Here is a 24468-nt window from a genome sequence, read left to right as displayed (position 1 = left end):
CAATAGGACAGTTTTAAGGGCCGCTTAGACAGAAGTGCACCCGTCTAATGGCCATTAAAAACAGAGACACTAGTGCAATATGGCCTTTTGGGTTTAAAAAAAATAAAATAAAAACACTCACCTCATCCACTTATTCATGCAGAGACAGCTCTGCTCCTCTCGATGGTGTCACCATGTGAGCACACTAGGAGCATGCAATGACGTCATCATGCTCTGCGCAGGTCCTTCAGTCTTTTTCAATAAAGAGAGGAGCGGACTGCGCGCAAGCAAGTGGATGAGGTGAGCATGGATGCTTTGCTTAGCTCAACACTTTTCATAAACGCTTGCATACTGCAGCACCTTTCTGGGTTGAAACTGAGTCTGCCCTATTAAAACCAGTTGATATCCAAAGTTATTTTTGGAGTATGGTTCTGGTCACTCACAATCTTTAAAAACAAGCCCCTATAACTTTTCATTCCTTGTCTCTCTGGAGGAAACTGGGTACACAGTTTGTGTTTATCAGCAATCTGCCCCCTTTACGACAAATTATTCTGAACACAGCCTTTCCCCTAACCCTACAGCCTGAATATTTACATGGTGGAGGGAAAGAAGCATAGTCTCTTTGCAGCACTTTACCTCTGGATAGAAACTTATTAACTCAGTGATTTATAGAAAAATATCAATTACCACCCAGTGCTCCAGACAAAAAAAATATATATAGGGAGCCATTGGCGTCTAAGTCCTAACCTGAAAAATTTAGGAGCCAAATTAAATTTAAAATACATACAGGGAGTGCAGAATTATTAGGCAAATGAGTATTTTGACCACATCATCCTCTTTATGCATGTTGTCTTACTCCAAGTTGTATAGGCTCGAAAGCCTACTACCAATTAAGCATATTAGGTGATGTGCATCTCTGTAATGAGAAGGGGTGGTCTAATGACATCAACACCCTATATCAGGTGTGCATAATTATTAGGCAACTTCCTTTCCTTTGGCAAAATGGGTCAAAAGAAGGACTTGACAGGCTCAGAAAAGTCAAAAATAGTGAGATATCTTGCAGAGGGATGCAGCACTCTTAAAATTGCAAAGCTTCTGAAGCGTGATCATGAGATTTACAAGGAGGGAAAACAGTACACCTCTCTGAACAGTGTCTGGGAGGCTGTGGTTGCTGCTGCACGCAATGTTGATGGTGAACAGATCAAAACACTGACAGAATCCATGGATGGCAGGCTTTTGAGTGTCCTTGCAAAGAAAGGTGGCTATATTGGTCACTGAATTGTTTTTGTTTTGTTTTTGAATGTCAGAAATGTATATTTGTGAATGTTGAGATGTTATATTGGTTTCACTGGTAAAAATAAATAATTGAAATGGGTATATATTTGTTTTTTGTTAAGTTGCCTAATAATTATGCACAGTAATAGTCACCTGCACACACAGATATCCCCCTAAAATAGCTAAAACTAAAAACAAACTAAAAACTACTTCCAAAAATATTCAGCTTTGATATTAATGAGTTTTTTGGGTTCATTGAGAAAATGGTTGTTGTTCAATAATAAAATGAATCCTCAAAAATAGAACTTGCCTAATAATTCTACACTCCCTGTATAATTACGGTATAATTAAAAAAAAGACATGTCTTACCTTGTGTAGTTGCCCATTTGTCTCTCCTTTTGATTCGTTCTTCTAACCCCATCAATCTTGAGGCTTAACGTCCTTCACTACACCCCATCACTGTTCCTCCATTAAAACCCCCACCTACTCTCACCCACATGGATACTGTAGTGTTCCAATTAAAAAATATATATATTAGGATGCTTAGGAGCATGAGGTTTCCTAGGCTAAAGCCCACACAGTTAAAGAGGTTGTGCACTAATTTCTATGAATTCTAAGACTAGCCAGATTCAGGTTTCTGATTATGCTTCCTTGATTCCTAGGTGCTGGGCCTTGGCTCATTCGCTTCCAGGCCTCCGTTGCTTGTCTTGGGGTTCTCCATGAAAACTTTTATCTTAACCCCTTCACGTCTGCAATCTGTATATATACGTGATAGCTGCACATACCCCGTGCAGCTACCACGTATATAAACGCTCTGGCAGCTCTTTAATCCAAGCGCTGCAAAGTGCTTGGATTAAAGCTTCTGCTACTGCCCTGCTGCCGTCACGGACAGCATACAGTGCAGAAATGCCGGCAAGGGACCAATCAGAGTGGTCCCTTGCCGGCAATCGATCCGATTGGTTAGTCTGTGCAGACTAACCAATCGGATCGCGTCAGTGTTAAAATGCCGGTTTCAGGCTCTGATCTGCGCTCTGCAGATCAGAGCCTGAAATCGGTAATGTGTCCTGAAGCCCCCGATCTGTGCCCCCTTGAAGCCCCCGATCTGTGCTCCTTGTTCTTGATCTGCCCCCCGATGCGGTCCGCCCCTTCTGCCGCGATCTGTGCCCCCTTCTTGTCATTATTCTTATGCTGACCCCCCCGATGCGGTCCTGCCCCCTCCTGCCCCCATCTGTAAGTAAAATGCTGTCCCCCTATCCCCGTTTCCAGCGCTCTCCGCTGTCCCCTGCCCCCGATGCGGTCCCCCTTGTGTGTGTGATGGCGGCGGCTCCATTCCTGAGCCGCCGCCATCAGCAGCATGTGTCAGCTCTATGCTGACACTGCTGTAACCCCATAGATGCCGCAGTAGCGGCATCCATGAGGTTAATAGAGGGAGGGGGCTCCCTCTCTCTCAACCATCAGGGCTGCTGCGATCGCAGCGCCCGATGGTTGCCATGGCAACCGGACGCTTTGCAAAGGCGTCCGGTTGCCATGGTATAGGCGTCCAGTGCTGCCACCTACAGGCATCTGATTGTATTATACTTTGCAATGCAAGAGCATTGCAAAGTATAGTACAACCATCAGCCTCAATGGATCTTCAAGATCCAAGAGGGAACTGATAAAAAAAAAAGTGAAAATAATAAAAGTAAAAAAATAAAAATGTAAAAAATAAATTTACTTTTCCTATAAAAACAAAAACAAAAAAACAAACAAAAACCACACATATTAGGTGTCACCGCGTCCGTAACGACCATCTCTATAAATATTGCTACTAAATACTATTAGAAAGGCCATAGAAACTATTAGAAAGGCAAACTACTGGAGCTCAGCCTTTCAGTTACCAGCTGAAAAAAGACAAATAAATCAAATAATAATATAGGCTGGCTCACAGTATTTTTGCATCAAATACAATGTTTATTAATATAAAATACAACTACGTAAATATCAACATATCAGCACAAATACATATACGTGTATATTGTATAGTTATATACAGTGCGGAGCTCACGCACTAAACTATACAGACTGGAGTACTCCTAAAAAATAGATACGACCTTATGGCTATACTGGACCTGCAAACTTTCAGTTGAAATTACAAAAAATGTCCACAGACTATATATCAATTTGCCTGCTCATTGGAACCGAACAGGTTCAATAGCTGTCCTTATAGCAGTAAGCTCTGTATTTAGGTACCTTTTGACGGTGATGATAATACTGCCTTTCAGATTGCAGCGTTCGCTCTCTCTCTCCACTTTGGGAGCGGGCTTCCGACCCGTTCTCTCAGCGTCCCACGTGACCAGCTGGATGGCAAGTCGCTGGTTAGTGACGTAGGTGCTTGGAGCCGTAGGGTTGGCGGAAGCTAATGCAGCTACGATGTTGCTTGCTTGAGCCCGTCAGGTTACCTGGAGCTTGATGTAGCAGAGTTTGCCTGGTAATTCGTTTGACTCTGTTCTGTAGCGTTGATATACAAGCGGACAGGTAGATAATTGCATAGGGTTTCTTTCAATGGCTGAAAAAGTCCTTTTGTTTAGCAGGATAAAAACCGCACCAGTAGCCTTGGTCTAATACACACTAGACGCGTTTCGGAACGTTGTTCCTTCCTCAGTAGTTGAATGTAGAATGCTGAATGTGAACCTACTAGTCATGGATTTAAATACCCTTTCGGGTTTAAAATAAAATGTGGGTCGGATCCTGGACTGTGCAGCTTAATAGGCTGCAAAATCCTGATCTTCACCCTGGCTGTTAATAGCACATAAACAATTCATATTAGACGCCAGTATATTATACACTGGAGTCTGTGATGTCTGCGTATATGTATTTGTGCTGATATGTTGATATTTACGTAGTTGTATTTTATATTAATAAACATTGTATTTGATGCAAAAATACTGTGAGCCAGCCTATATTATTATTTGATTTATTCATCTCTATAAATATACCAAAACCCCGTCCAATAAACACCATAAAAAATAAAAAATAAAAACGGTGTAAAAAATAAGCCATTTTTGTCATCTTACATCACAAAAAGTGCAACACCAAGCGATCAAAAAAGGCGACTATACCCCAAAATAGTACCAGTCAAACCGTTACCTCATCCCGCAAAAAATGAGCCAATATTTAAGACAATAACCCAAAAAATAAAAAGCTATGGCTCTCAGACTATGGAGACACTAAAACATCATTTTTTTGGTTTCAGAAATGCTATTATTGTGTAAAACTTAAATAAATAAGAAAAAGTATACATATTGGGTATTGCCACGTCCGTAACGATCTGCTCTATAAAACTGTCACATTACCTAACCCCTCAGATGAACGCTGTAAAAAAAACAAAAAAAAACTGTTCCAAAACAGCCAATTTTTTGGCCACCTTGTCCCATAAAGTGTAATAATGAATGATCAAAAAATCCTATGTACCCAAAAATGGTACCAATAAAAACTTCAACTCTTTCTGCAAAAAATGAGCCACTGCACAAGACGATCGGTATAAAAATAAAAAACATATGGCGTTCAGAAAACCAATCCAGCAAAATCTGCCTTCCAAAAACCATACAGTGTTCCTTTCCTTCTGCGCCCTGCCGTGTGCCCGTACATCAGTTTACGACCACATGTGGGGTGTGTCTGTAAACCGCAGAATCAGAGTAATAAATATTGAGTTTTGTTTGGCTGTTAACCCTTAATGTGTTAAAGAAAAAAATGTAATAAAATAGAAAATCTGCTAAAAAAGTGAGATTTAGAAATTTCATCTCCATTTTCCTTTAATTCTTGTGGAACACCTAAAGGGTTAATAACGTTTGTAAAATTGGTTTTAAGTAACTTGAGGGGTGTAGTTTCTACAATGGGGTCATTTATGGGGGGTTTCCACTATGTAAGCCCCACAAAGTGACTTCAGACCTGCACTGGTCCTTAAAAAGTGGGTTTTGGAAATTTTCTTAAAAATGTTAAGAATTGCTTCTAAACTTCTAAACCTTGTAATGTCCTAGAAAAATTTAAATAACGTTTCCAAAATGATGCCAACATAAAGTAGACATGTGGGGAATGTTATGTAATACATTTTTTATGAGGTAACACTTTCTGTTTTAGAAGCAGAGAAATTGAAATTTAGAAAATTGCTAATTTTTTAAATTTTTGGGTAAATTTGGGATTTTTTCCAAAAAAAGGAGATATATATTGACTCAAATTTATGACTGTCATGAAGTACAATGTGTCACAAGAAAACAATCTCAGAATGGCGTGGATAAGTAAAAGTGTTCCAAAGCTATTACCACTTAAAGTGACGCATGTCAGATTTGTAAATTTTGACCTGGACACTGGGGCATCAATGACCTTTGGTCATGAAAGGGTTAATGCCGCTGCAGCAAATCACTGGCCACAGTGGAGATCTGCTCCCCTTACATCACAAGACCATTTAACATAATACAAGGAAAGCAGTGATCAGTTATTGGCTGTAACGGCGTCAAACAGTACGTTTTCATGAAGGGACCCAAGACAAGAAACGGGGGCTGGGGAGCAAAGGAGACAGGACCCAGCACTGGGGACAAGGTAAGTATGATCACCAACAAAGGTCCTGCCAGTCTCAGAAATTAGTGTATACAAACCTTTTAAGGAGTTAATTTTTAAAGGGGTTTCAAAACAGTATTCTTCTATATGTGACACAGAATTGGTTAAAATAAACTATCCCAACTGAAATACCTAAAAGGCCAATCACTAAAAGGGGTTGCCTCATTACAGACAATGGGGTCATATCACTAGGATATGCCCCCATTGTCTTATAGGTGCAGGTCCCACTGCTGGGACCCGCACCTATATTGAGAACCGAGCCCTGAAGGTAAAGAAGGGTGCACTGCGCATGCGCATCCGCCCTCCATTAATTTTCTATGGGGCCGGCGAAAATAGTTATGCAGCCAGGTGCCCCCCCTATATGTTAGTTATGCCCCCCTATATACAGTTGCAAGAAAAAGTATGTGAACCCTTTGGAATGATATTGATTTCTTCACAAATTGGTCATAAAATGTGATCTGATCTTCATCTAAGTCACAACAATAGACAATCACAGTCTGCTTAAACTAATGACACACAAAGAATTAAATGTCACCATGTTTTTATTGCACACACCATGTAAACATTCACAGTGCAGGTGGAAAAAGTATATGAACCCCTAGACTAATGACATCTCCAGGAGCTAATTGGAGTGAGGTGTCAGCCAACTGGAGTCCAATCAATTAGATGAGATTGGAAGTGTTGGTTATAGCTGTCCTGATGACATAACAAAAACAAAGACAGGTGCACTCTGCGGTCTTACTAACCCTCATACTGGTGTAAAATTGAGAATTAGCCAACATATCCTGCTTGGAGGACATGTCTGAGCCCGAGCACCACGCCAAGGTTTCTCAAGTAGCTCGGGAACCTAACGCTAAACCTACCTGAGCCGTATGGGCAATACCAGGAGCCAGTGGGCGAATTACAGGTGCGCAAGGTCCGACTCAAAGCAATCTCCCAGTAACCTCCAGCATGTGACCATGCATACAATGGGAGGAGGCAGAGAGCTCTGAGCCCCACCCAAGACTGGCTGATATAGCCCAGGCTTCACATGTGCACCAGAATGCTGCCTGTGGATGGAAATCAAGGCACATTCAAACTAGGAGTTTCTACACCTTCAAAAATTCTAAATACAAACTACAATTTAGCGTGGTATTAAAAAGCAGGAAGTGCTCAACCCCATATGCAGTGGTGCATCTATACTGGGGGGGCAGATCCTGCACTTGTGGCCCGTTGCTAATGGCAATCCCCAGCAAAAATGCATACAATGGAGGATGCCTGCAGCGGACCACAAGTACCACAATGGACATCCTACACAGGATAGCAATTGTGTGGATGTGATAAGCAGTCAAAATGACATAACAAAAACAAAGACAGGTGCACTATGTGGTCTTACTAACCCTCATACTGGTGTAAAATTGAGAATTAGCCAACATATCCTGCTTGGAGGACATGTCTGAGCCCGAGCACCACGCCAAGGTTTCTCAAGTAGCTCGGGAACCTAACGCTAAACCTACCTGAGCCGTATGGGCAATACCAGGAGCCAGTGGGCGAATTACAGGTGCGCAAGGTCCGACTCAAAGCAATCTCCCAGTAACCTCCAGCATGTGACCATGCATACAATGGGAGGAGGCAGAGAGCTCTGAGCCCCACCCAAGACTGGCTGATATAGCCCAGGCCTCACATGTGCACCAGAATGCTGCCTATGGATGGAAATAAAGGCACATTCAGACTAGGAGTTTCTACACCTCCAAAAACTCTAAATACAAACTACAATTTAGCGTGGTATTAAAAAGCAGGAAGTGCTCAACCCCATATGCAGTGGTGCATCTATACTGGGGGGGGGGCAGATCCTGCACTTGTGGCCCGTTGCTAATGGCAATCCCCAGCAAAAATGCATACAATGGAGGATGCCTGCAGCGGACCACAAGTACCACAATGGACATCCTACACAGGATAGCAATTGTGTGGATGTGATAAGCAGTCAAAATGACATAACAAAAACAAAGACAGGTGCACTATGTGGTCTTACTAACCCTCATACTGGTGTAAAATTGAGAATTAGCCAACATATCCTGCTTGGAGGACATGTCTGAGCCCGAGCACCACGCCAAGGTTTCTCAAGTAGCTCGGGAACCTAACGCTAAACCTACCTGAGCCGTATGGGCAATACCAGGAGCCAGTGGGCGAATTACAGGTGCGCAAGGTCCGACTCAAAGCAATCTCCCAGTAACCTCCAGCATGTGACCATGCATACAATGGGAGGAGGCAGAGAGCTCTGAGCCCCACCCAAGACTGGCTGATATAGCCCAGGCCTCACATGTGCACCAGAATGCTGCCTATGGATGGAAATAAAGGCACATTCAGACTAGGAGTTTCTACACCTCCAAAAATTCTAAATACAAACTACAATTTAGCGTGGTATTAAAAAGCAGGAAGTGCTCAACCCCATATGCAGTGGTGCATCTATACTGGGGGGGGGCAGATCCTGCACTTGTGGCCCGTTGCTAATGGCAATCCCCAGCAAAAATGCATACAATGGAGGATGCCTGCAGCGGACCACAAGTACCACAATGGACATCCTACACAGGATAGCAATTGTGTGGATGTGATAAGCAGTCAAAATGACATAACAAAAACAAAGACAGGTGCACTATGTGGTCTTACTAACCCTCATACTGGTGTAAAATTTAGAATTAGCCAACATATCCTGCTTGGAGGACATGTCTGAGCCCGAGCACCACGCCAAGGTTTCTCAAGTAGCTCGGGAACCTACCGCTAAACCTACCTGAGCCGTATGGGCAATACCAGGAGCTACTTGAGAAACCTTGGCGTGGTGCTCGGGCTCAGACATGTCCTCCAAGCAGGATATGTTGGCTAATTCTCAATTTTACACCAGTATGAGGGTTAGTAAGACCACATAGTGCACCTGTCTTTGTTTTTGTTATGTCATTTTGACTGCTTATCACATCCACACAATTGCTATCCTGTGTAGGATGTCCATTGTGGTACTTGTGGTCCGCTGCAGGCATCCTCCATTGTATGCATTTTTGCTGGGGATTGCCATTAGCAACGGGCCACAAGTGCAGGATCTGCCCCCCCAGTATAGATGCACCACTGCATATGGGGTTGAGCACTTCCTGCTTTTTAATACCACGCTAAATTGTAGTTTGTATTTAGAATTTTTGGAGGTGTAGAAACTCCTAGTTTGAATGTGCCTTGATTTCCATCCACAGGCAGCATTCTGGTGCACATGTGAGGCCTGGGCTATATCAGCCAGTCTTGGGTGGGGCTCAGAGCTCTCTGCCTCCTCCCATTGTATGCATGGTCACATGCTGGAGGTTACTGGGAGATTGCTTTGAGTCGGACCTTGCGCACCTGTAATTCGCCCACTGGCTCCTGGTATTGCCCATACGGCTCAGATAGGTCCCGAGCTACTTGAGAAACCTTGGCGTGGTGCTCGGGCTCAGACATGTCCTCCAAGCAGGATATGTTGGCTAATTCCCAATTTTACACCAGTATGAGGGTTAGTAAGACCGCAGAGTGCACCTGTCTTTGTTTTTGTTATGTCATTTTGACTGCTTATCACATCCACACAATTGCTATCCTGTGTAGGATGTCCATTGTGGTACTTGTGGTCCGCTGCAGGCATCCTCCATTGTATGCATTTTTGCTGGGGATTGCCATTAGCAACGGGCCACAAGTGCAGGATCTGCCCCCCCAGTATAGATGCACCACTGCATATGGGGTTGAGCACTTCCTGCTTTTTAATACCACGCTAAATTGTAGTTTGTATTTAGAATTTTTGGAGGTGTAGAAACTCCTAGTTTGAATGTGCCTTGATTTCCATCCACAGGCAGCATTCTGGTGCACATGTGAGGCCTGGGCTATATCAGCCAGTCTTGGGTGGGGCTCAGAGCTCTCTGCCTCCTCCCATTGTATGCATGGTCACATGCTGGAGGTTACTGGGAGATTGCTTTGAGTCGGACCTTGCGCACCTGTAATTCGCCCACTGGCTCCTGGTATTGCCCATACGGCTCAGGTAGGTTTAGCGTTAGGTTCCCGAGCTACTTGAGAAACCTTGGCGTGGTGCTCGGGCTCAGACATGTCCTCCAAGCAGGATATGTTGGCTAATTCTCAATTTTACACCAGTATGAGGGTTAGTAAGACCACATAGTGCACCTGTCTTTGTTTTTGTTATGTCATTTTGACTGCTTATCACATCCACACAATTGCTATCCTGTGTAGGATGTCCATTGTGGTACTTGTGGTCCGCTGCAGGCATCCTCCATTGTATGCATTTTTGCTGGGGATTGCCATTAGCAACGGGCCATAAGTGCAGGATCTGCCCCCCCAGTATAGATGCACCACTGCATATGGGGTTGAGCACTTCCTGCTTTTTAATACCACGCTAAATTGTAGTTTGTATTTAGAATTTTTGGAGGTGTAGAAACTCCTAGTTTGATTGTGCCTTGATTTCCATCCACAGGCAGCATTCTGGTGCACATGTGAGGCCTGGGCTATATCAGCCAGTCTTGGGTGGGGCTCAGAGCTCTCTGCCTCCTCCCATTGTATGCATGGTCACATGCTGGAGGTTACTGGGAGATTGCTTTGAGTCGGACCTTGCGCACCTGTAATTCGCCCACTGGCTCCTGGTATTGCCCATACGGCTCAGGTAGGTTTAGCGTTAGGTTCCCGAGCTACTTGAGAAACCTTGGCGTGGTGCTCGGGCTCAGACATGTCCTCCAAGCAGGATATGTTGGCTAATTCTCAATTTTACACCAGTATGAGGGTTAGTAAGACCACATAGTGCACCTGTCTTTGTTTTTGTTATGTCATTTTGACTGCTTATCACATCCACACAATTGCTATCCTGTGTAGGATGTCCATTGTGGTACTTGTGGTCCGCTGCAGGCATCCTCCATTGTATGCATTTTTGCTGGGGATTGCCATTAGCAACGGGCCACAAGTGCAGGATCTGCCCCCCCAGTATAGATGCACCACTGCATATGGGGTTGAGCACTTCCTGCTTTTTAATACCACGCTAAATTGTAGTTTGTATTTAGAATTATAGCTGTCCTGCCCTATAAAAACACACACCAGTTCTGGGTTTGCTTTTCACAAGAAGCATTGCCTGATGTGAATGATGCCTTGCACAAAAGAGCTCTCAGAAGACTTTCGATTAAGAATTGTTGACTTGCATAAAGCTGGAAAGGATTATAAAAGTATCTCCAAAAGCCCTGGTGTTCATCAGTCCAAATTGTCTATAAATAGAGAAAGTTCAGCACTGCCGCTACTCTCCCTAGGAGTGGCCGTCCTGTAAAGATGACTGCAAGAGCACAGTGTAGACTGCTCAATGAGATGAAGAAGAATCCTACAGTGTCAGCTAAAGACTTACAAAAGTCTCTGTCATATGCTAACATCCCTGTTAGCAAATCTACGATACGTAAAACACTAAACAAGAATGTATTTCATGGGAGGATACCACAGAGGAAGCCACTGCTGTCCAAAAAAATACATTGCTGCATGTTTACAGTTTGCACAAGAGCACCTGGATGTTCCACAGCAGTACTGGCAAAATATTCTGTGGACAGATGAAACCAAAGTGGAGTTGTTTGGAAGAAACACACAACACTATGTGTCGAGAAAAAGAGGCACAGCACACCAACATCAAAACCTCATCCCAACTGTAAGTATGGTGGTGGGGGCATCATGGTTTGGGGCTGCTTTGCTGCATCACGGCCTGGACGGATTGATATCATCGAAGGAAAAATAAATTCCCAAGTTTATCAAGACATTTTGCAGGAGAACATAAGGCCATCTGTCCACCAGCTGAAGCTCTACAGAAAATGGGTGTTGCAACAGGACAACGACCCAAAGCATAGAAGTAAATCAACAACAGAATGGCTTAAACAGAAGAAAATACGCCTTCTGGAGTGGCCCAGTCAGAGTCCTGACCTCAACCCGATTGAGATGTTGCAGTATGACCTCAAGAAAGCGATTCACAACAGACATCCCAAGAATATTGCTGAACTGAAACAGTTCTGTAAAGAGGAATGGTCAAGAATTACTCCTGACCGTTGTGCACGTCTGATCTGCAACTACAGGAAACGTTTGGTTGAAGTTATTGCTGCCAAAGGAGGTTCAACCAGTTATGAAATCCAAGGGTTCACATACTTTCTCCACCTGCACTGTAAATGTTTACATGGTGTGTTCAATAAAAACATGGTAACATTTAATTCTTTGTGTGTTATTTGTTTAAGCAGACTGTGATTGTCTATTGTGACTTAGATGAAGATAAGATCACATTTTATGACAAATTTGTGCAAAAATCCATATCATTCCAAAGGGTTCATATACTTTTTCTTGCAACTGTATAATAGTTATGCAGCCAGGTGCCCCTATATACTAGTTATGCAGCCAGGTACCCCCCTATATACTATTTCTGCAGCCAGGTGCCCCTCGTATATACTATTTCTGCAGCCAGGTGCCCCACATATATACTATTTATGCAGCCAGGTGCCCCCTATACACTATTTATGCAGCCAGGTGCCCCTATATACTAATTCTGCAGCCAGGTGCCCCTCGTATATACTATTTCTGCAGACAGGTGCCCCACATATATACTATTTATGCAGCCAGGTGCCCCCTATACACTATTTATGCAGCCAGGTGCCTCTATATACTATTTATGCAGCCAGGTGCCCCCCCTTTATACTATTTCTGCAGCTAGGTGCCCCCCTTTATACTGTTTCTGCAGCCAGATGCCCCCCTATATACTATTTCTGCAACCAGGTGCCCCCCATATATACTATTTATGCAGCCATGTGTCCTCTCAAAGGAAGTAAAAAAATATAACTATAAATACTCACCTAGTTCCTCACAATCCCAGCTCCAGTACAGTCCTCCCCAGCAGCAGCAGCACAGTGTACAGTAACACATAGGGCTGCTGTGTAGGAGGACGCGCTCACAGCTAATTCCCAGCCATACCCCTTCTGCTACACAGACCAGCAACGCCATGTCTGACACTACATCGTGCTGCTGCTGGGGACCGCTGGTTGTGGTAAATGGTGGAAAGGGAAGCAGACTGCTTCCCTGCTTCACCATTACTATCAGCTGTCTCTCCATAGGACTGAGAGAAAGCTGAGATAAGGATATAAAAACATGGGGGAATAGAAGTCAAGCGCTGGAGGTGACATAAAGTTAGCTGATGGGGCCAAAGGGAGGGTATACTAAAAAGACAGTTTTTCTTAGTGCAATACCTATGTAAATTAAACTGGCAGGCAGGAAACAGAATCCTTCCAGACAGGAGCCCAAGACGTGGGAACCCAAGCCACGCCCACCCCCACCCCTTATGCCGGGTAGTGTGAGGGCGGGTCTTCACCCAGCAGACGTCTGCAGAGTGTATCTGCTGGATGAAAGCCTTTTCTTCCTAAAGAGGCAGAACAGCGGAGGGTCTAGACGCAAATGGCGACAAGACTACAAAGTCTTGTCGCCATTTTGCAATTCTAAGTCGCATTGGCGACCATTTTGGTCGCCATCTGGAGTCCTGCCACCCAATGAATCTTTTTGGCTTCACCACTTACTCCATTTCCTGCAATCCATAGTTGACCCTACTTGTACCCCTACACGTACCACTTTTAAGGTTGTATGTCAATCTTTTCTTACAGGTCCAGGTCATATATCCATTCTATATTCCATAGTTAACCAATCTCCAAAGGATACTAAGCTCTCTTCCATGCTCAAATGGGTTCTGGGATTAATATATCTCCTCTGGAGAGCGCCTAAGGGACGTGAGGGGTCTTATGACCAGGCAACACTCCTCTGGAATTCTTAAAAATAGGGTATGCAAATGAGCTCTTAACAATCTCTACCTCTAATACTACCAGATGTCACTGTTTCATAATACATTAGTTTCACCCTAGCTATGCAATCCTATTAATGTATACTTGTTTTCTAACATCTGTGTGGGGACAGATGGGTCTTTTGTGCCTATATTTCAATTCTTTAGTTTTTAAATAAACTATTTGCCAGAGACCCAAGGCAAACCCCCGGGGCGTCTTGCAAACAGGACACAGGAAAGATTCAGGCCAGGGACCAACAGAGTACTTTATTACACATGTAATAAAAGAACATGACAGTACAGCAGGTTAAGCAATAGTGGTAGCACTAACACAGAACCAAGTGCACTGGCAGACCAGAGGCAAAACCCAGGTGGCTAAGAGAGCCAGTGAGCCCCGTTCTTAGAGAGCCCCTGGAGGTGGGGATGAATTGGGCCGAGAGCTCACTGGTCGCACCTCCAGGAAGGTCCTGTTACACTTGGCCACTACCTGCAGAGAACCACAGACACAGGACTGGAACCCAACCAAACACAGGACATGGATCAAACAACAAACGGGAACCAACACATAAGCAAATGCCTGTACCCCAAACAGAATGGAAGCATAACGTCTCAGGCAGAGCTGCACACAGACTAGAGATCCTCCCTCCGGAGAACCCAGGGGCCCTCTCACAAAGGCAGGACAAAGACAGGAACAGAAGCAGTAAGGCACTGCAGGACAGACATGGATCAGAAGCAGTAGGCACTGCCTGGCTGGACATGGAAAAGGCAGGAGCGAAAGCAGTTTAGCACTGCCAAGCTATTTGACGCAGTTAGCGCACTGCTAGGATAAACATGGACAGAGTAGATCAAGGCACAGAACAGGTACAGAAGATCAGACAAGGGAACAACAACAACAACATCACAGGACAGGTACAGAGAACAGACAAAGCAACAACAATGCATTACCAGGCGACACCACAAACAAGGGTAGATGGCAAAACAGGCTACACCCAGTATGGCACAAGGCAGACTGGCCCCCTGGATGAGCAGCAAGGTGCAACACCCAGCAAGACACAATATGACTGCCCCCCGGATGAGCAGCAAGGTACTACACCCAAGGAACAAGATTACACCAAGGAACAGATAGACTGACCCCCTGGGTCAGCATCAAGTTGCAACACCAATGAAGGCAGAGGATAGACTGACCCCAAGCCCCACAGCTCACAGATAGATATAGCTGCCTAACACGGGCGCCTGATAAACCGCACACAGAAACAGATCAAGTAATGTTAACCCCATCAGAACCAGGATTAACAAGAAGCATGGAACATACAATCACAAGTAAATCCAAACAGTCCCTGTTCACACAAGGCCGCAGCCAGCAGGCATCGCTGAACTAGCATACATGGGAACACCCACAGCCAGTACACAAAGCGCATGCAGCCAGCGAGCATGGCAACAGTGACAGGAACCACAGAGAAGCAGACACAGGAAGCCACAAGCACAGGCCACAGTTCACACACAGACCACAGCCAGCACGCAGTCCCAAGCAACCAGCATACACAGGTGTCAGCCTGCATCCAGTATGCAAGGGAGCCTGCAGCCAGCCTGCACAGCAACAGTGACAATAACTGCACAGAGAAGCAGACACAGGGAGTACACACACTCACAGGCAGCAGTTCACACAAAACACTGCAACTAGCATACACAGGAGACAGCCTGCAGCCAGTACGCAAGAGGACATGCACCGTGACAAAAACGGCGATTTTAGCTTAAAAGAAAAAATGAAATGGGGCAGTGTTGCATGGTGTCTGTTCTCACTGTGGTGCTGTGCATGTAGGTTTTTGAGGCCCAGTGCCAAGCAGGCTTAGCCTAACGGCTGGGATTTTGTTGGATGGCTGGGTTTTGCGGCAGTGGTGGTTGCCATGTGGTGCTGTGAGAAATTACAGTAGGGACCTACTCAAAAAGATCGGTTTGACATAGTGAAGAGGCCTATGCATTTTGATCAAACATCTACAAAGTTGCTCATAGGACATGTTTATAAATGTTGCTTAGCAGCAATGGATCGATGCAAGGCATGTTGCTGTGCGATCTATGTCAGTTCGGTAAAAATAAAATTAAAATAAAAACACTTGCATTGGAGTATTAGGGTACATTCACACGTCAGTATTTTTACCTTTCCAGATAAACGTTCCTGTTTTTTGCGGATCCGAAAATCTGGATGACATGAGGATGCTTTTAGCATGTCTTCCGCATTTTTGACGGATCCATTGACTAGAATGGGATGACGGAACGCTAAATCGGACAAATAGTAGGACAGGGTATATTTTTTTTCCAGGATCCGAATAACGGAACCCACGGAACGGAACGGAATCACGGAATCGGACAGCACCATGAGTGCTGTCCGATTATTTGCAGATTCCATTGAAAATGAATGGATCCGCATAACGTTCCGTTTTTAATCGGAACGGATGCGGAACACCAAAACGGACGTGTGAATGGACCCTTAAAGTAATGCTATAAACTAAGGCAAGGACAAGAGGCAACCATTTTAAATATATGCTTTGATGCCTACACAATGGGTTCCAGAGAATTACTCATATACTGATTGGGGGTGAACCTTTGATATTTTTTTTCCTTGGGTGCTTGAATGTTTTGACTCACGCCTACTGTCAAATGCATTATAAATCCTTTTTTTGAATAACCTCCTATGATCTAACAAGATACTTACCGCACAGCTTTCAGTGTTGTCTAGTCTGTGAGGAATGATGAAAGATAAGACGTCAAGATTACCAGTACAGGTAAGTGGTGTCTGAGAAAGATTTTTACAGCTGGTCAACACCATAAAGTAATGCGTTGGAATAGGTATGTTAGTGCCTTCAACGTAACTGTGGGGCAGAAAATTGCAAGTGTTAATATATACATAATGTTAAAATGCAGGTGACAGAATACACAAAATAAGGGGCCATTCACACGTCCGCACTTTAGGTCTGGATCCATTCCACAATTATGCGGAATGGGTGCGAACCCATTCATTTTCAATGGGGACGAAAAAGATGCAGACAGCACACAGTGTGCTGTTCGCATCCACATTTCCGGACTGTGGCCCCGAACTTCCGGTCCGCGGCTCCGCAAAATAGAACATGTCCTATTCTTGTCTGCAGCTGCAGACGTGTGAATGGATCCTTAGAAGATAAGGTATAAAGTATCAAGTCTTTTTCATGATTATCACATTTTTCATTGTCACTTATAGAAAGTTACCTTTGGATTTGGTTTGGTGCATCAACAAGTCCATTAGAATTGTAATCGAAGATTGGTCCAGTAACCACATTAATTCCATTTCTTTCTGAAGCATACTTTAGTAGTAGTATATTGTTCAGGTAATCCCATATTCCTAGAAATATATAAAACCATCACAAATCAAAGAAATCACAAGTTCTTGCAGCAAACTACATTAGGGCTTGTTCACATATGCGTTGGTGGCCCCATTCGGGGCTTCTATTGCAGATTCCAACGAAAATACTGGACAAAGAGTCCTGCATGGACTTTTTTTTGGCCTACAAAAAATAAAAAATAAAACAGGTTCCCAAATGGAAAATGAAAGGGCTCCACTGTAGTCAATGGAGTCTGTTCAGCTCTGATTATCTCCATTACATCCCGAATATGGCTCTTACATTATTTTTGTTCTTCTGCTCCTCTAATGGAGCAAAACAACGGAAATGCATGTAACTAGTGGTGATGTGAAGTCACCCTAAGAAGTTTAATACTGATGGCCTTCCTAGCAACATTAGATATAAGGAAAAAATATATGCAGGCAATAGTAAATCATTATCATATTTAGAACTGGGCCAGAGTGAGAAAAAAAAGGATATTAAGATAAACGCTCTCTTTATCAATAGGGTACTTCCAATGAGCACAAAAAAACTCTCTGGGAGAAAGAAAAAGTATAGCTCAAAAATTCCTCCTATTATTGTAACTTGAAACCTGATACAAAGAGGGAATATGGCAACACAAGCATCGCAGTCTTATTACATTGCGACATTTGATTTGCAGGTTGTCTGATTCTGCCTTCACCATCTCAGCATTCATCTCCGTTAAAAAAAAATTCCCACATGTATGCATGTATTTACATCTTTTTAATTTTTTTTGCTGTGTTGTACCCTCGTGTGACATATTTGTCAACCATTGCGCCAAGCCAATAAGCCCAATAACAGCAACAATAATAATAGCTTCTGTCATAATGCTGTTCCCATTGTACCAAGCTTTTTGTATGATTTTATTTCTGTTGTTTTTTTCTCCCACCCCACCCACTCTTCATTCTTGATTTTTTTTAAATGACTGTACCATAATTTATTGGCATTTGCATTATGTATGCAGGTTGGTAAAGGTGAAGTGAAATGTGGGCATGGCCTTCTACTTGGCAAAGATTCAGACATATTTGTGATATAAAATGAAATAAGACTTTTTAAAATGTTGCAAGAGCTTTACAAGACCATACTCTTACACACACAGAAATGCTATCATTTTGGACAGTGTTAACATTAACATCACATATCAAATAAACCATGTGCAGTTATAAATTTGGCACAACATATGCCGATAAGTTAGCCTACTTAGACATTGGCCAAATTCATGCCACTACTGATACATGTGGGCCATTATATAGATAAATCTCATTGATGATATTCAATCTCAACTGGAAGTTCTTCTGTGAACTACTTCTCAGGGTAAGACTGGCCCACCAGAGTACCAGGGGATCATCCGGTTGGACCAGTTTCTCTAGTCATAGTGGACCCCAAAGGTCCAGGAGAAAAATCCCATTTGAAGCTGCCTTTGGAGCTAATCACTTGACACTAGGGCCGCTTTCTTTGATTCAAAACCTGTTAGACTTTATTGATGATACAGGTGTTGTGCCTCAAGTATAATTTCCTCTGGTGGGCCGATGGAACCTTAGTCTAACACTCTCTACATTGCCTTGGAGAGTTTGGTGTAAGACCGTAACCCTTTGATAGCTATGTAATTATCTTCCATATACTAAAATTATAAAAATTCTTACAGATGATAGAATCGCAATTAAATCTACTTTAACTTCCCACTAATTTTTCATAAAATAACATAAGCTGAAAACATTTTGGTTTTTACAGGGTTACAACCAGTCCAGTACTTTTGTGACTTATTTTGATTCTCTGTTTTCCTTGATAAAGCCTTGTTCAGATTTTATGTTCGTCTACTAAAACGCCTTAATAAAAAAAAATCTGTGCATTTCCTTTGTACAGAATCCACTGGACTGTGTGAACTATGCCCTATAGTAATGCGTGGTTCAGATTTCTCTATAGAGAAAGTAAGTAGTCTCAGTGTCGGACTGGGGTACCTAGGGCCCGCCAGTAAAATTTATTTTGGGGATATATTCAAATATAATAAATAATCTAACAAGTTTTTTATATGAACATAGACTGGTTGAGGTGCTGTACATTGATTATATGTATGAAGTGCAGTAAGTCTACTGTGTTATGTGCCACTTGTGGAGAGGGTGGGAGACTAGGGGCCCACTTTGCTCAGGGGCCCACTGGGGGATTCCCCTGTACCCCAGTCCGAGCCTGAGTAGTCTACAGAATACATTCTGTGAAGGTTCAAACAGTCCTAGAGGTTCAATAAATTTTAAAGCAAGCAGACACCACAATTTATTTTCTTCTTATTAGAAAGTACCCATACACATTAGACTGATAACATATGCTGCTGACATCAATGGGTTTTGCTGACAAGTACATCTACTGTAAATGTTTAGATATGTAGAAGGAAGCATTGAGCACTTTGGAATTACCAATTAAAGCTTATCATAATATGTAATGTAAGAAGGTTTACACTTACTCAGAAACTCTTTGTACATTGGTACGAGATTACTTGTAATTAGAGAATCGTACTGTTCCAGAGCACTGCTGTTAAAGTCTTTAAGAAAAATAAAAGATTTTTGTAAATAACTGGATTCATCTTGGATTTGAAACAACAAAGGATGTCACAGTACAACTATTTCCAGCAGACCGGTACCTGTGGATATGTCTTAAAATTGTCAGATGGGAATACTACTAAATCACAGCTTTTTTTATGCTTGAGTCCAGTGGGTGGTCCCAATCAGTGATTGACAGCTGTCTCTCTATACATGCTCAGACAGGGCAGGCAGTCCATTATTGAGTGAGACTGCCCACTGGACTCCTGAGCACAACAAGAGAAGGGATAACTATTAATAAGTTGTAAGTTATACTGAATCTTTTCTCACATATACATATACTTTCCTTATGATCTATAACGTGCTGCCTGCAAATTAGAAACCAATTAACAGTAATAGAGATAAAGCAGAATATTCTACTGTGTATACATTTGACAAATTGGCACACTTGTGTCATCATAGAAAATAGCATACTTTTGACATGATACCCACAAAACTTTGATGATCAGAACAGTTATACAGCTTTCATACAGCCAGAATGGTTGTATTTTAGCTTTCGTCTTGTTACAGCAGTGGGTGTTGAATTATTGGGTCAACCAACCAGTTTGACTTTGGGCTAAACCCAAGCGCATTATCCTGGCAGCTCCCTGGTATTCACCTTTTAACTCCTGTACACCAGACCATTAAATCTTGGAGTAGTCCCGGTGTGGATGACAGCAGAACCACGAGGGTAAGAAATACCAATGCAGAGAACTGAGGAATCGGGCAAAATTGTGGTCAGTAATAGGCCAAAGTCAGGGTAGGCAGTCTTCATGCTAATAAGTAAAACAAGTCTGTCAGGGCAGTCAGCAAAGAATCGAAAATGGTAAACAGACACAGATTAGGCCAAGCAACAGAGGGTCAAAATTCAGGAAATGGGCAGAGGTCAGTACATGGGTAGACAATGGAACAGCACACCTTTGCAGGATCTCAGCAAGCTATGGAACCTTATTGCTCAGGCACTTTCCTACTGAGAAAGGTGCCTTGAATCTCCACAGGTTGCCAGCCATTGGCTGGTAAAGATTGGGATGCCTGCACTGGCCCTTTGAGAGCCAAGGGAAACATACTGTATGTGCCTGATGGGTGCAAGAGGTGGGTTCAGCCCTGTAGGTAAGTTTGGCAGGACAGCAGTGGCTGTGAGCAGCTGCTACTGATACATGCGTTATGACTCCATTCACCAGGCTTAGGTCATAGCAGATTATTATAGCAATTTAAGTCTAGTTCAGTTGGAAAGCGAGAGGTTTGGGTGTAAAAGATGTAATATGATTTTGAAAATGCAATGGTATTATGACCTTTTGAAGGAACCCCAGTCTGAGCTCATATAATGATACAGATCTTAGAGGGTATGAGCACTGATTTTCTTTATTTGCTTTTTAAATTTAAAATTTAGCAACTTTCCCAAAATATTTCATAAAAAATGTTTTTTTATGATGTTTTTCTTGTAGAATAAGTTCTTCACTAGCTGGTCATGCGTCAGAATCTTACGTAACTCAAAACAGGGCACTGCTCCTTATCTCTCTGCTCCTCCCACTCACTACTCCTCTCAGTATTAGAAATAGCAGTAGGGAGGGGCAGGACGTTGTATATGGCAGATACGAGAGTAGAGTGGGGGGTAAAGTATCCAAGTTTTAATGGACTTCAGATTACACAGGTCAAACGGAATCAAAGTATAGAAAGAAAAGAAAACACAGATGATAAGAGGGGGAGTCACTGGCTGTCTATCTATACGGAGATGATAGACTCCATGAAAGGTTTGGCAAAAAGCTCTTTTTGCATCAGTGTTTGTCAGCACAGGAGATTACTCGGTTGTAGGGGGATATCATAGTTATAATTTTTTAAAAATTATGTAGCGGTAAATTCAGCAACACAGGTCCTATGGAAGGCACTATTTTCTTTCATCTCTAATGTTGCACACAGTGTCAGGCTTCAGCCCTAGAGACATATATCACATGAATAGTAGAAAAAAATGCAGAACTCCTTTTTGCAATGTAAGCTAAGAAAAAATTATAATTATCAAAATTGCACCTTACAACTAGAGATGAGCGAATATCTAAAAAAATTCGTTTCGGCCCGTTTAAAAAAAAAATTCGAAAAGATTTGTCTCGATCCGAATTTATTTGCGGCGAATTGCGTTAAAAAATGTATATTTCCTGGCTGCAGAGAGCCTTTATAGTGGTGTAGAACACTGTGCCTTGCAGTAACACGCATAGGGAGTCTGCTGTCGTAGTGAAAAATAATGGAGTCAGTATGACATATCACTTATTTGGGTAGTCACAGGACCAAAACTGATCAAATAACTCAAGTATAAACTTACAGGTCGATGTTAGCGTCAAGAAGAAGCGCACTACTTTTACACCGTTGCCAGCTGATTCCACATAGATGTCTACAGAACCTGTTCTATTAAACGCTTATACAAGTAGAGCCCCCCGACACAGTGGAGAGGGTATCAGCAGTAAGTTTGTGCTGACGTCACTGATTATTTTGCCCTTCCTCTGAGGCGTCAGAATAATAACCCACAAAAAACGGATCCTGTCTGCGGAGCATCCGCCTTCACTCGATCAGCATTTGGTCATAATCCATCAGTATTGCTAATGCCAAAAAAACAGGAGTGGATCCAAAACAGAGATGACACGTGAATGGAATATTTGCATGTCTTCTGTGTTTTTTACCCACTCCTGCTTTTGGCTACCAAATCATAAGCCAATTCTGATGCAAAATAAGGACCATGTTATGCAGGCCTTACAGCTGTTACATAGACCAGATCTGTGGTGCGTCTAATTTTTCCTTCTTTCTGACAGATCAGAAGAAGAGTAAAATAAATGATGATGTCAGCCAGGCCGAAAAGCAAAATAGTGGCCCAGTCATGAAGTGGGAAGGGTGGGAACAGCATGAGAAGTCCATGGCCCTAAGACATAGTGGTGAGGTGGAGGCAATGGTGAGGTGGAGGCAGCATGAGGAGGCCACAGAGCGGCCCAATGACACAGTCTGGAGGTGGCGGCAGCATCAGGAGACCACAGAGTGACTAGAGTGGGGAGGTGGGTGGCAATACCAGTACCAGCTGAAGATAGTGGATGAAATAAGTAGCACTTGGCATCAGATGTGTGACATCAGGCAGGTGGGAGCATCAGAATAGTAGCTGAGGCAGGTAGCCAGAAGAAACTAGTCTCTTTTGTCAAAGTGTTGGTGTGGCACCATGGATGATCTAATCTGAAGAATCAGGCATTGGTGGGTGGAAATCCTAGCTGATTCATCTTGATAAAGGTCAGTCTCTCCACATTTTGGCTAGACTGACGAGTTTTTCTTGGGGTAACTATGACCACCGCCGCACTAAACACCCGCTTTGATGCCACACTACTGGCCGGGCAGGACAGCTTTTCACTGGCTGACATCGAAGTTACACAGGGGAGTACTCCTTGGATCAACAAGAAATAGTTTATGTCCTCTCTCGGTTTATACAGTCCAACATATGGAGAGTGGAATTCCAACAGGTGGAAACGTCGCATATCAGCCAATGTTGGGGGATGCTGTTCTGCTGCTGCAGCTCGAGAAAGGTGTGCTTTGCGGTGTACGGGTGGCTGAAATGCATGCAAAGTTTTCTGGTCATTTTAGGATACCTTGCAGATGGGTGGAAGACTTCAGGAACCGCTTGACAACCAGATTGAATACGTGTGCCAAGCGAGGTGCATGGCTCAGCCGTCCTTGACACAGCGCCGACACCATGTTCTTCCCGTTGTCAGTCACCATGGTTCTGATTTTGAGTTATCACGGAGAAAGCCAGGATTCGATTTCTTGATGAATGACACAAAGCAGTTCCTCCCCTGTGTGACTCAGTTCGCCCAGGCAAACGAGGTGCAGAACATCGTGACACTGTGAATTGTCCCTTCAGTGGAGGCTGAAGACACGGTGGAGGATGAGGAGGCAGAGGCGGACATTGTCGCAGGACCAACGGCGTGAGAACATGGAGGCAAAAGCGGCGTCACCTGGCCAAGTTGCTGGCGCGGCTGTGCAGGAACCACATTTACCCAGTAGGCCGTGAAGAACATGTATTGTCCCTGACCGTAGTTACAGCTCCACACGTCGGCGCTGCCATGCACTTTGGCAGACACCGACAGTCTCAAGGACTGGCCCACCTTCTGTTCTACATGTGTGTGCAGGGCTGGTACTGCCTTTTTGGCAAAAAAATGACAGCTTGGGACTCTCCATCTCAACTCGGCACAAGCCACCAGTTCCCTTAAAGGTGCAGAGTCCACCACTTGGAAAGGGAGGGACTGCAGCACCAGCAACTTGGCTAGAAGCACATTCAGTTTCTGTGCCGTTGGATAAGTGCACGCATACTGTTGTCTCTTGGCAAAAAAGGTTTTAGAACATATAACTGCACTGCTGAACGGCAAATAGGCCCTAATTTTTTTCTACTTATACACGCCACAAAAGGCTTTAGAACATATAACTACGCCGCTGAACGTCAAATATATATTTTTTGCCACTAATACATGCCAAAAAGGGCTTTAGAACATATAACAGCACCGCTGAACTTCAAATATATATTTTTTTGCCACTAATACATGCCAAAAAGGACTGTCATTTTCTCACTTCAACACACAACGGCAAATACTTTTTTTGTGCCACTAATACACGCCAAAAAGGGCTTTAGAACATATAACTGCACCGCTGAACGGCAAATATATATTTTTTTTGCTACAATACATGCCAAAAAGGGCTTTAATTTTCTCATTTCACCACACAACAGCAAATACTTTTCTTTGTGCTACTAATACACGCATAAAAGGGCTTCAGAACATATAACTGCACCGCTGAACTGCAAATAATATATATTTTT

The 24468-nt window shown here is 43.3% G+C and overlaps 1 protein-coding gene across 2 annotated transcripts in view; it reads right to left on the bottom strand.

The window, feature by feature from the left end:
• Positions 1-24468, bottom strand: part of ENPP3 (ectonucleotide pyrophosphatase/phosphodiesterase 3) — a 111633-nt gene that overhangs the window by 8662 nt on the left and 78503 nt on the right. For both annotated transcript variants that reach the window (XM_044289466.1, XM_044289467.1), the window contains exons 22-24: positions 19517-19594; positions 16910-17042; positions 16380-16536 (exon numbers count right to left, since the gene is read on the bottom strand). In XM_044289466.1, coding sequence (XP_044145401.1) covers positions 16380-16536; positions 16910-17042; positions 19517-19594 — 368 coding nt within the window. The remainder of the gene's footprint in view (positions 1-16379; positions 16537-16909; positions 17043-19516; positions 19595-24468) is intronic.

Source organism: Bufo gargarizans, chromosome 4 (genome assembly GCF_014858855.1).
Source record: "Bufo gargarizans isolate SCDJY-AF-19 chromosome 4, ASM1485885v1, whole genome shotgun sequence".
NCBI classification, from domain to species: Eukaryota; Metazoa; Chordata; class Amphibia; order Anura; family Bufonidae; genus Bufo; species Bufo gargarizans.
Note: the sequence above shows the minus strand (reverse complement) of the source record. Positions and strands in the feature narration are given on the sequence as shown.